This window comes from Netta rufina (assembly GCF_964035555.1).
Source record: "Netta rufina genome assembly, chromosome: 3".
Lineage (NCBI taxonomy): Eukaryota > Metazoa > Chordata > Aves > Anseriformes > Anatidae > Netta > Netta rufina.
The window spans coordinates 47,950,170-47,964,239 of record NC_140125.1 but is presented as its reverse complement, the minus strand read 5'-3'; the positions used below and the strand labels follow the sequence as shown (position 1 = coordinate 47,964,239).

The following is a 14,070-nucleotide window of genomic DNA, read 5'->3' as shown; positions in this document are numbered from 1 at the left end:
TATTCTCTCAGATACTCAGTATCAGAAGAGTCTCAGTTTCAGAAGAGCAGGAGGTCAATTTTTTTTGTCTCTGCTTTACACAGCAGACTTGGTATTTGATCTAAGTAAATCTTTCTTTTCAACATGTAATAACCATTTTAACCAGTACATGTACTTATCTGATACACTATTTTTATGAATGAACGCAGGAATCCACTTATTGGATTAAATCCAATGCTTCATGGGAGTAATTATACTTTTGTGTGATCAAATCAGTTGGCTTTCTGTGTATCTTTGACAGAAGGAAAAAAAACTACTCTGTTATTTGCTCACTGTCAACTTTGTAACATACTGAGAGTTTAGGACATGGCAATATTTATTCACATTTTAAATCCTTCACCTGCAGTACATAAGCACATTGAGCTACATGGTAAAAAAAAACACAGTACAATAAATATAAAAAATCTCAAGTGCTTTAGGAAAGAAAAAAAAAAAAAAAGATAAGTGGACCCAGTCTTCCACTTGCTGTGTATAAGCAAAAACCAGTTCTGATTTGCTGTGATCTCGACATCAATATCCAAATAACCACTTAAGCAAATACAGTAAACAGAAGTGGTCCGTTCAAAACATAATGTATATAAATCAGAACAATTAAACAAACAACAACAACAAAAAAAAGATGTGTCAGTAATGGGGAAGCTTTCTAAAGAGTTGTTTGAAAGCTATACTGAGCATACCTACCTATTCTTCCTATAGAAGTGTGAGTATATCAACTATGGCTAAATAAATAAATACATAAACACAACATATAAATTACACACATTGTTATTGGGGATTTTTTTTTTTCTTTTCTTTTCTTTTATGTTATTTTAAGTTTTGGTCACGTGTTTTTGTTGTTGTTTTTGTTTTTATGACAAGTGTTACTTAAATCTGATAGAAAGAAATGCTTATACAACTGAATGCAATCTGAAATCATGCAGAAGACATAGAATCATAGAATAGATTGGGTTGGAAGGGATCTTAAAGATCATCATTCCAACCCCTCTCCCCGCCATGGACAGGGACACCTCCCACTAGACGAGGTTGCTCAAAGTCCCATCCAACCTGGCCTTGAACACTTTCAGGTACACGGCCACCCGCAGCTTCTCTGGGAAACCTGTTCCTCACCGCACTCTGAGTGAAGAATTTCTTCATTAAAATCTAATTCAAATCTACCCTTTATGGTTTAAGACATGCTGTCAATAACATCTCAGTTTTGTTTGAAAAGGGGTGTGCAGTGATATTACTGATAGATCTCTTTTTACATTCAATACTGATGTTGCAAAACCATCATAACCAGAATAACCTATTATTTGGTTCATTTAACAGAATCACAGAATTGGTTGGAAGGGACCTATAGGGATCATCTAGTCCAATGTCCTGGATCAAGAAGGGTCCCCTAACAGGGTGCTCTGATTTTGCAGTTGGATACAGAACTCTCTACAAAGATGAAACTCATTTAAGTGCTGTCAGGAGTTCACTGAGGTACTGAAGTTCATACTGACACAACATCTGAAGAATATACTGTTAGCCCTCAATACCTGTCTTCATAAATTAAACCACATAACAAATGTGCTGTGCAATGATGCTAAACAAACAACAGCTCAGAGACATCTGAATCTGTTTCTTACCTATTTTAATGATGCTGCTCAGTTCATATAAAAGTAGTTGGTTATCTCCTCCTGTATCCAGACGTTGTTCAATGTAGCTGTTCAATTCATATACTACACCTTGCATATTCGTATCCTGATACTAGTGAAGCAAAAAAAAATGAGAAAAACATTTTAGAATAATGCAGAGGTATTTGGCAGTTTTCAACATACAAATTCATTAAAAATAATACATTGAGATTCAACACCAAGTCAATATCAATCATCCTATTGCAGCTACCTAAAGAACTGGGTCACTGCCAAGTAAGAAACATTTCACTGTCTGCTCCATTAGCCATTTGTTCAAAATGTACTGAGTAAACCAGTGAGTGATTACTAATTGCCTAAGCTTGGCCAAGGTCACATGACAATGTGTCAAGAAAAAACTCAGAGCTGTGACAATTAGAAGGTAAGCAACCTTCAACTCCTTCCTTTCAAGCCCCTCCATTAGAAAAGGAGGCAACTAGCTCCCTTTATCAGTATCTTCCATCTCAAACTCATGAACCAAATGTCAGGAATGTGCAAAGCACCTGAGCTTTGAGCAGGTAGCTTGAGTAGATCCATCTTTGGAATACAGAAGCAATTAACAGTACCAAAATGAAGGACAGAAATTGTATGAGTCAAAGCCATGCTAGCCATTGTGCTAACAGGCATTTGTCTCGATCAAAGGTGGTAGACAGAGCAAGAAAGAGATTACAAAATGATTAAGATATTTAGACAGGAGAAATGAAACAGCAGCACATGCTAGAATTTCATGGAAAAGGAGAAGCAGCCTTCCTTCAGGGGCCCAGATGCATTTGGTTATCCAGTTCCTCAGTCCTGAAGGGCTGATAAAACTGGCAGTAAATGTGCATATGTAGCGTGACAGCATCACAAACAATAATTTCACAGAAAGCAATACTTGGCAGTAAGTACAGATTCATTACCCTACCCAAAACTGGTAATGCAGTGACTGAAGATAGTAATATGGTCAATGACTTATTGAACTCGGTGATGCAGTAAGTTTTGTCACTTAAACTAAAAATGAAGCTGGTGATATTTAGACAAATTAATCTTGCTTGAAAGACTAAGACTTATTCTCCTGTTCATTCATACTTAGAGCCAAATGTATTATCGAGCAGATTAATATAAGCATCATTACGGAAAATACCACAAAATTTCCGAGTACTACAGTCTATCCACCTCTCCCACTTCATGTGCACACATTTAAGCCTGCTTCTAATTTCTGTAGATCTTCTGTCTGTATCTTTGTGTACACATATACATTTGACTCTCACTGATGGATTAGACACATAACCTACGCAGAGTATTCTATGACATAATTTTTGTTATTACTTCAGGCTACATACAGCACACTATGTTGTGAATAAAGAGCCCATGGCTGTATATTTAGGCTACACTTGGCTTCTTCACTTCAAGCCAAAATAAAACAAGAAAAAAAATCAAAAAAGTATTTGCTGGGTATTGCCAATTAATAATTCCTTTAAATTAAGCAGATCTTAATCTGGACCTAAAAATTGTTCCTGAGAACATACAATCTCTGCCACGACCCCTTCTTAACACATGGTGCTGTATTAATCTATTGTCCAGATGGACATATTGGAACATCTGAGACCTAGTGAGTCCAAAATGTTTTCACTGTATAACAATCCTAACACTTAATAATTCTTTCTATAAATTGATGTGATTATTATAAATTTTGACAGTGATATTAAGGTCACACTGCATACATGTATTTACTGCTTGGGTAAGTCTTGAGTTTCTAACACAGATTGCCATTACCATTATTAGCACAGTATGGCAGCTGGAAGCTTCCATTTGCAACTGGCTGTCCTCTGCTGTGTCCCACATTTAATAACGTATACTTTTTCAGAGGGAGAAAACAACAGCATAGTTTCATCGAAGTGAAATTTTTATGAACAGCTTTATACTTACAGTACGGCTGTAAGAAGCAATGTAATAGGAAAATGTTGAATGAGAATTTCTTTTACTCCTATCTGTTAATCTACATTAGAGAAAATATGTGCAGTATGTGTATCCTAAAACCAAGACAGGTAACCAAGAACAAGTGCACAAAACCTTTATTATATGGTAAAATGCCTTCTCATAACTTGGGAGTGAATACTTTTCACCTGTGATACACAGTCAGGATTTAAATCAACTCTTCAAAGGTTAAAGCTAATACAATAACAGGAAGCATCAGCAAAATGAGTCCACTGGCATAAGAGCAGTGGCATAATAACAACTTTCACCATAATCAAGCAGCAGTTCTGTGTGCATAGTAATTACATAATAAGCTCTGTGCCCTTTATCCTCACCTCTACAACATATGCTTGCAAACATTTTGTAAGCAGGGAAAATTATTGCATACACTGATGTTACTAAAAGATAGTAGCCTCATAATACATACGGTTGTAATACGGCAGATTTCTATTACTGACAATTTGTGAATCCACAACTGTCCAGATGGACAAATTCTGTCCAGATTCACAATTAAGTAATTCTACAACTTAGATCAGTCACCAGCAAGGAATTATTCCGTCATGCTGTGAAATGTTTTTGATTTTTATAACAGCAGAGTGAAAGAGGTTTATTTATTTGGTTTTACGTTGGATAACCACAATATGTTTGGTTGAAAAGCCACAATACTCATTATGAAACCATATATTTAAACATTGAGTAAGTCATAAGCAAACCATGGTACAAGCACTATTCAATGTAGTTACTAACACAGACCTGCATGTATTTGGTGTCATGCTTACTTTAGGAAAATAATTCCTAAAAGAAAAATTCAACACATTAATGGATATATATATATATATATATATATATATATATATATATATTTGTCATCAGATTCATCTTTTTTTTTTTTTTTTTTTAATTTCTTATGGTAGTTTATTTTGCACTTTAAATTTTATTAACACTCAACTCTCTTTAATTAATCCGTTCTTCCCATTGCTGATTTCCTTCTAAAATTCAGTGTGTACGTGTATTTTGGTATATTTAGTGTAAACTTCTGCATTTTGATGGCACTACATTAAAATAATTCAAGTGAATTAGAAAATGGTTTGACCCTATCATACCACTATGTTACTGGCATCATCATGTTTCTAATAGCTGCATACATCACAACGCTATGAAAAAACTAATAATTTAATAATTAAGAGAGGAATCATGTTAAAGTATTCATATTTTTAAAATAATAAATAAAAAAATAATAAAGTTTTTAGAGGATTTCTATAAAAATATTTATATGGTTATTTGTCTTAAAAGGTTGTGGTACAACAGAACACAGCATGCAATGACGGATGATCTAAGAATAATGCCATATCTTGTGTCTACACAAAAAGGCTGAAAATCACAAATATTTTATTGCATGAAAAGAGATACTGAAATATCACAGAGATGAATTTAATGCATTCACTCTGAATAATTAAGTCATAAAAAAGGCAAGCACACAATTTAATATATAAAGAAAATTTTATCTATGACAAACTGCAATGAAGATTAATGCACATGCTTCTATGCTTATAGGGAAGCTGTGCCAAAGGCGTTTCATGATACTGCAGAAAAGAAAAAGCCCTTCTGCTGCAACAAGAAGGCTTCAGTAACAGAGCACAGGGTCATTAAGTACAATTACAATCCAGAAGTTTATCTGGTTTCTCTGTAACTTCCTAAGCTGTAATCTAAATAGCAATTAGAAGTTGCTTTATAATACTTATTCCTACTAGAGAACACTTTCTCCAAATCAACAACCACTATCTGCCACAATAGAAACATTTCCTTTTACAGACTTCACAGCGCATGATGTTATCACATGCTAGGAGGAGTTAGAACAAAAGAACAGCTGGATTTCCAAGTAACACATAAAGGGATGGTCAAATGTACTATGGGGATGCAAAATTGCACTAGATGTGGATGAGGAAAAACCCTTCAAAAGCCACAAAACATGGGAGAAAATTAGCCATAGACAGAGTTGATGTTGCTTATTTTTCATCTGCAGTTTAAGTATCTTGGGCTGGTTTCAGAGAGAATCACAAGACAGAGCTCTTCATCAGCTGATGGAGAAGGCCTCTAGCTGACCACAGGGCTATGAGAGCCAGAGGAATACTTCTTTCTGGGAGATGGATGTAAAGTCCTGTTTTGCTACAGACTCAATAGGGCAGGACAGCACAGTTGTTTTTCCCAGGAGAATGGAGAAGTTATTGACCTGTCATATCAGTATGCTTTGGAACCTGACTTCTGGGAAAGCAGGAACCAATCCTAGGTCACACAAACATTTTCTTGAACATTTTAAGGCTCCAGGCCCACCCTTATGAGTATTACCAGACTGAATTGCAGAGAGCAATGGGAAAGCAATACAGCTCCTCATAATCAGTGCTTCTCTTCCAATCTCTGGTCCCAATGTGCACAAGAAGTAAAGAGATGAGGGACAAGGCCTAACCCACACCACTATGCAGGCCAGCTGGACACTGAGCATACAATGAGGACATCAGCAGGTGCTGAAAAAGCTCACGATATGCATGCTGCCTCCACCAGATAATACTTCAACAAATCACCTTAATTAATCTATCAATAACAGGTTAAAGACTTGAAGATTCTGCACAGTGACTCATACAAGACAACGTCCTTAGGCAGGGACAGGATTTCATTACAAACATTTACGTTGTGAGATCTGAAACGTGACTGAAACCTGTACCCAAACTTCTTCAGTCCTCCCTTTACAATGACAATTTGCAGTCTTAATGCTCTGAACATTTCCTTGACATTTGACTGAGATGTCAGTCTGAACTATTTTATGCTAGATATGTTCATTTTGTGTCAGAAGCATAAAAAGACTGGTCTTACATGGGTAAGTTGTCAATGTCATTGCTACCTGCTTTAAATCAAAAATAAATAAATAAATCTAACAATGGCACTTTTGTACTCCTTGAGAACAAGTACCACAGTCACAAAAAAACAAAATGCATAAACTGTTTGATGCCTTTTTTGGAAATGCATCAGCTTTCCCTTCCTTTCAGGTAGCATTATGGAAAAATAATAATAATAATAATTAAAAAAAAAAAAAAAAGACAAAAGCAGATGCACAGTTGGCACCCTGATTTATTAGCCTCACTCTATCTAATATTCCAGTTCCTTTCATAACATAGCTCCTTAGTCTTCTTCAGGGAAGATCACTAATGCTCAATTACTATAGATTTTTAAAAATATTTTACAAAATATCAGTTAAATAACTTTGGGACCATTAGTTTACTTGTCTGCACAATAAACATATTTTTAATCTCAACTGTGTTCTTTCCCCGTCCCAAGGAAGGGAAGGAAGGGAAGAAATACACAGAGTGGAACATAACAGTGGCTTTTAAAGAGAAGTCTTGTTTCAGAGTACTTAAAATATTCCACATATTACTGTACTTTATTATAATGATTATCAAGTATCAGACATCTAATTTACAGACAAAACAAAACAAAACAAAAAGTCATTTAAGTATCACAACACTTATTTACTTCTTTAAATGTGAGAAATAAAATATTGATTGCATTTTAGTTGTAATATTGTTACTGCATTTCTGATAACCAATGGGTATAATGAAAGAAACATTTGTAGAAAAAGCCAAAATATTTAATTAAGCCAACTAATAAGGTTGGGAAAATGACACACACTTTTATTTAGGTCATTGCTGTGTGAATGCAAGTTATGTGTATGCAAGTATATCTTTAATGTTTACGTTTACATGTACATCTACCTTCTGTAGGCCCAGCACTTTCACAAACTGCCAGATTTTGTATTGTTTAGGTGCAGACAGCTAGTTCACATCTTGTATAGAAACTGATATTTCTCCTTGGGGCATGGTTAGCAAAGGTTCAAAATCTACGCTGCACATGTGAAGAACTAAAATATGGGTCTGGACCTCATTCAAAAAAAGAAGAGGAAAACCACAGAAAGGGAATAAAATTGCTTGCTTTCTTTAAGGTAGAAATGCTGAGCCAAGGATGTCAAATCCTCAGACTGAAAAATAAGAGTAAAGAGCATGTGGTAAGCAAGCTTACGGTACTGAGTTGGTTTTCAAAAGAGCAGTGCACTTGGAGAGGATGCTCAGCAAAATCTCTCAGCTCCAAAAACCCAAGAGAGGTAACTAGGACTTGCTTGAGTAACCAGTTTTGTTTAAACTTGGACATTGGAAAGCAAGAAGCTATAAAGAGCAGAGTTAGCTGAAGTGATTAATTTTAATGCTTGTATACAGCCTCAGAGAAAGCTGCTTCTACACGCATTTGTCTGACGTCTATTCTTCTTGTTTTGACTGGAGAGGACATGGGTTATAACTTGCTCAGTAAATAAAGTTCAGCATTGCAGTACCATACACAGGTATTTATGAATTGTTTATTCACACATCAAATGCCGTTCACGACAAAGCCGAAGAGAGGAAAATATGAAATGACAGTTGGCAGGAAGGCCTTGTTATTATGTCAAAAGATGCAAAAGAGCTCTCACTATGCACAGAAAGAGTTCACAGATTTTGAAGGCACATATTTCCCAGCCTTTTTACGTAGCTGATGCATATCAAGCCTTTGAGAGACAGTGAACACCTTACTAGCAGAAACTTCTTGTCAAGTAGCCCCCATTTGCAGGCATCCTATTGAAATCTTTCCATCAACTCCTTCCCCATTATCAAATTGTAACAACAAAATATTGCTTCACTAGTATCAGGAAAAATACATAACAAAAAGCAAAGGCTTGGCTTAAAAGAACAGAGCATTAAGATTATATAGAAGTAACCATATAAGCTGTGATTAACTGTAAAGCTCATAAAGCTGCATGAATATCTTTATTATATCACCCCTCTAGATTATATAATGCAATAGCATGTCAATTAACAGCTTAATTTTAACTTGACAGGGCTGAATACAGCTCCTGTTCTTAAAAAGCTTTTTATAAAATCACATTCTCTCCTAATAGTTGACTTGCGAACACTCTAGAAACATCATGTACAAAATTAAAAATAAACTTCCTAATTTTTCCTCCACTGTTGCTCATCACTACCATAATATCCACAAGACTTTCCCTATTTAAAATAAATAAATAAATAAATAAAAATCAGCTTGTACATGCATCTTCTTCTCATTACAATGGGTGCAATGCCATTTGTACCATTTCTAAAGTCTGAATATTTGTTCTAGTTCTCCCAACTTGTTGATAAATTTATTGCAGTATTCAGTTCTGGGACAGTGCAAAAAGGCTTAAATATACAATCTTTAATAAGGAAATCCTACAAAGTATGAACTTGCTTTGCCACATCTTTAATAAGGAAATTCTACAAAGAACAAGCTTGTTTTGCCAATGTATCATAAAAAGCCTAAACTTTTGTTATCAGTTGCACAGTGGAGATGCATGCAATTATTGCAACTGTTTACTGAAAACATATTCGCTAATTCTGTAACTGTCAGTGACATGCTGTGCTGGGTGCTAGCTAGTGCCAAGGCAGCTGCCAAAAGCTCCAAGTCCAAAAACGGGAAAGGAGAGGATTAAAGTATTATTCCTGCTTCCAAGAATAAAGTACTGTAAATGAGCTAGTCACTTGCTAGGTAATAATTTTCTGGTGTTTATATGGCAAACCTACAAAGTGAATTGCTGTTGGCATCACCAGAGTTTACAAAGCATAGGTACTTGCCAAAATGCAGCTTCACTAGAAGTATTGTTCAAGTAAACATGGAATGGAAAGTCATTAAGTGAAATGAACAACAGCTAATTTCACTGTGATCATATCAGGAACATGAAGTATTTTTCTTTAAACTTGAGAATCTGAGGTACAAAAGAGCACATAGTGATCATGGGAAACTTAACAGCACGTAGAACAAAATCCTGGCTATAGTTCATGGAGGAAGGGGGTTATTTTTGCCAACTCAAAAGAATAACATGTCTCCAGCATGCACTGTTTTCACTAATACCATCAAAGAAACACATCTTTAGTCTAGATATACATAAATAGATATGCACTTAGTGCCCAAACTCATATTCCTCTGTTTTCTTTTCTTTAGCAGATAAAACAGGGAAAGCAGAGTACAACATTCAGCTGGAGTTTTCTTCATTAAAATAGCTCAATATTTGGTTTCCTTTCTGCCCAGAAAACCACTTCTGTAGCTAGGACAGGATCAGCCAGCACACATCTGCACAATAAGTAAGCAGAAAATGCTCAGCATTTCCAAGGAGGTTCCCAAATACTGTATCATATGGAAAGGAGATTCTGTCCTTAGTTACATATATTTCATAAATACTGGAATTTAAAACAGAGAAAAAAGTTCACAGGTTGACAGTTTGGTCACAGATGCTCATGAGCTATTTTGTAACCAGAGTATTCTTCATTCCAAGCGTAGTCTAAAGGAATCAGGAATTTTTTTTTTTTTTCTCCTTCACCCCACTGGTCAGTAGTTACATGTATGTCAAGGCAATTTAAGTTATCTTTACATACAAGTCCTGATCAGCAAAATATTGATGACATTGCTATTGGTGGACTTGTTTTAAAAATAATATTTTGAAAATATTGAAAAGCTTTATTTATTTATTGGAAAAAAAAAAAAAAAAAGCTATTTTGAAAAGCTTTTTTTTTGTTTTGTTTCTATAAGTCTCAAAATGAATAATTTCTGGAGGTTTTCTTCAATGCAATGCAATAATGATATCTGAAACTGCTACTCTATTTTGACCCTGAGCTTCTAAAAATGGCAAAACTAAAAATGCAATTCCTACAAAATTTTTCAAAACTCACTCAAATTTACAACTGTGAAACTACACTAAATACCCTTGAAAATACTGAAATTTCTTTTAAATATTTGAAGAAGTAAGTTTTTGTTTTGTTTTCTCAAAAGTGCTAGACACCATTCATCCCATTGTAGTTTGCTAGTTAAAAGAAACAAAAGCAAATAAATGGCAAGTTCAGTATTTAGAGCCTCTAGAATAATCCTATATTATTGTATGTTCATAAATAAAGAAGGTGAGGCTTTTCTGAAAGAGTAAGGGGTTAGATACATTTAATTAAAAATATCTTCCCTCCAATTTAATTCTATCATCCTGTGTAAGCACAACAATAAAAGCAACCAAAGAAACTGATGTCAGCATATGACTATGAACATTTTAATGTTTTTACTCTTGCCCAGTGTTGAAAGATGATGTGCAGAAAGATTCAGCTATGCAAAACACATGTTTTTAGCATATTTCTATCCTGGTTCTTTACTAATACAACATTTTTAAACAATTTGGTTAATTCTGGAATAAAATTCTTTTCACTAGGCTTGACTTTTGCTTCCCTGAGATACAGATAAAATTTTGTTCTTGACATTTTCAGGAATTAAAAATTAACAGTTAATGACTTTAAAACTCATAATTCTTCAGTCAGCATTGACATGTCTTTTTCTCTGAAAAAAATTACTCATGTACAGCACTTTCCTAATTTAAATTCTAATTTATGTTCAGATTACAATTAAACTGGCATCTGTTTGAGCTACTGCTGAAGAAAAAAAAAAAAAAAAGAGAGAGAGAGAGGAAGTATTACAATGGTCTATATTGTATTATTCAAAAATGCTATAAACTAACAAAATGTGTCCATATAAAGTCTGGTGTGTTACTAATTGCCAATAGGCCTTCATTCAACTGCCATAACTGCTGAATACTAAGAAACTAGTAGGGGTTACCAAAATGGTGTTATAAATTAATAAAAAAGTAAAGCATTCACTTTTGCCTACGTACACTACACCATGGGAAATCCATATATCCATAGCATATCAACTATATGGAAACTTTCTGCTTGCATAAACTCATTTTAGGCATCATTCAACCTCTTTTTTTTTTGCAGTCTTGTAAGTAGTGAACTTCAGTTCCCTCTTCAGCACTCAAAGTTACCAAAGTGAGGTTCCCACTACCAGTCTGTTTCTATTCCTCCCATATCCCACGGTTTTCTGAACAACTTTACTGAGAGCAAGACACCCAGCCTGCTTTTGCAGGCATTCAACCAGCCTTATTTCTAATACTTCTGTGATATTCTTGTATTTCTCCTAGGAACCCAAGACAGTTTATGCAGAAAGTTCAAGAGGAAAAACAAAACAAGACTATGACTCCACATCACAATGCTGCAGGTGGCCCTCTAATCTTACATGAAAAAAATACCTGGACACTTCAGGATGACTGGACAGATCTGAGGGCAGCAGATTGTCCTGTACTGATCTTTTGTCATCCCCTAGAAAAAGCACTGGTTTCTCACAGGTTCCCCTAATTAGTTCTCATCCATGGACTGAGATTCTGCAGGACACTGTGTCAATCATAGGTAAGGCTAGAGTCAGGAATTCACTACTGAATATGCATTTTAAGATTTTTACATTACTTTTCATAGAGTACACTGCAAAACATTTCAAATTAAAGAATTGAGATGATCTGTACCATAACATATCTCAAAGGGAATAATTAGATAGGACATACTCCTTCTTTTGTTTCCTCTTGTTATGCGTACTATCTCTTGAGGCAGCAACACTGATTAAATAGTCTGCAGTTATGCCTAAACTCAAAGTCCTGTAATTTTCCTGGTTTCTGTGAAGCACCTTTTTAAAATTGGATCACAAAAATAGCACTAAGAAATATAAATTTGTTAATGCAAAATACCCTTTAATTTATTTCCAGGCAATCAAGTGTTCTCAATATTTATTTTCCTTCTTAACTGTTCTGTAGTCAGTCAGTACACCAACTTTTTCTCCAGAGATCCAGTTTGTACAGGGAATAGAGTAAAACCTTGATCAGACGACTGCATGAAAATCATCTCAAGTGAACAGTGGGCCTCAGAGATTACACTACTTTCTAGAGGGGATGGGGAGCAGCACTTACCCTGCTGACTTCCTTCGGAGTCGATTCATCTATGAGGAAACAAAACAAACAATTAGGCACTCATGGAAGTTTCTAGAGTGAATGAACAACAAGATACTATGCTTCAAATAACTTGTGCACTGCTGTACAATATTTTTCTTGCGTAGTTCCATAAAGTAAATGTAATTTAGACTGCTGTGTATTTACAATACTAAATTCCAAGATCCAAAAATTAATTATAATTAGGTTAAAATATTCAATAATTTTGTGCTGTCTTAATACAAATACAAAGTTTACTATATTTCATAAGTCAGTTCACAGGCCAGCTAAACAAGAAAGTACTGTATTATTCTCCTACTTTAATATTCCAACTCAGTAAGACAATTGGTAGCATTCCACAGTATGAGAAGTAAAGGCTCTCTGCTAACAGATAGACCACCGACATCCTACATATAAGATTAGTGAGTAGACTGAGACTTTCTGTTCTCAAGACAAAAGAAGGTATTCTTGTCAACTTCTTTAAATGTGGAAAAAAATATATCCTTGTGACCATAAGACCATAAGAATATAACTGATTTCAATATATTACAATAACGTACAATAAGTTCAAAACACAAATTACAGGCATATATATATATATATATAAATGCTACTATGTTTTTTCTTCAAATGCCAACCATCCTGAATTTTTTGTAATTTAATCATGCACTGATTAACACAGGTACAATAACTGAGCATGAGCTAAAACACTGCTTAGTATTTCTGAAAATAAAGTGAAAGCATACACAACAAGAATTCATCTAACACAGGAAGAGTTTCCAACTTCCAGTCCAACCACACCAAAAGTAGCTTAAACAGACCCTTATCCTCCAGTTGTTTACCTCTTTTGAAAAACAAAAAGAGTGAGATTTGTATCCCTTTATTTTTATAGTAGAAATGAAATTACTATGTTTTTGAAAATAATTTTAAGTCATCAAATTAATTTAATCTTGCAGAGAAAAAACATGTTTATTTTTGTGGTCCTTATTTATACATATCTGGACACTTCTCTACAGAAGATACCATATCTTGTTTGTTAGATACATACATAATATCAGATAGACTATACTCTCCAAAATGATCCCCAGGTGATAGAATACTTGAGAAAGACACAGTTACAAGTATTTTTAAATGGTATCGCTAGCAAAGGCTTTTCAGATATTGGCATGTAAAAAACATTTTCCAGAAAACAAATTCAAGACCCAGTTTCCAATAAGTGCATACTCAATAATCAAATCGCATTCTCCTCAAAATTATACGAGTAATGCAAGGTAAAATCTTTTTTTTTTTTCTTCTCACAATTGTGAGTGAAAATTAGTCTTCTCTTATCCCCTATTAAATGATATACCATGAATTTACACATGCAGAACACAAAGTAGTACTTTAAAGTAGTTCTACTGTTTGCAGTGTAATGTATAGTGCACACTCTGCAATGTTCGGTAGTGTTATTAACTTCCTTGACTGGACAAATCCACATATGAATTACAAGGATTAAATTTAAACTCTAAATCTATCTTCCCA

The 14,070-nt window shown here is 34.6% G+C and overlaps 1 protein-coding gene across 1 annotated transcript in view; it reads right to left on the bottom strand.

The window, feature by feature from the left end:
- Positions 1–14,070, bottom strand: part of PDE10A (phosphodiesterase 10A) — a 185,749-nt gene that overhangs the window by 65,988 nt on the left and 105,691 nt on the right. Inside the window, exons 3-4 of the mRNA XM_084285121.1 lie at positions 12,532–12,560; positions 1,650–1,770 (exon numbers count right to left, since the gene is read on the bottom strand). Coding sequence (XP_084141247.1) covers positions 1,650–1,770; positions 12,532–12,560 — 150 coding nt within the window. The remainder of the gene's footprint in view (positions 1–1,649; positions 1,771–12,531; positions 12,561–14,070) is intronic.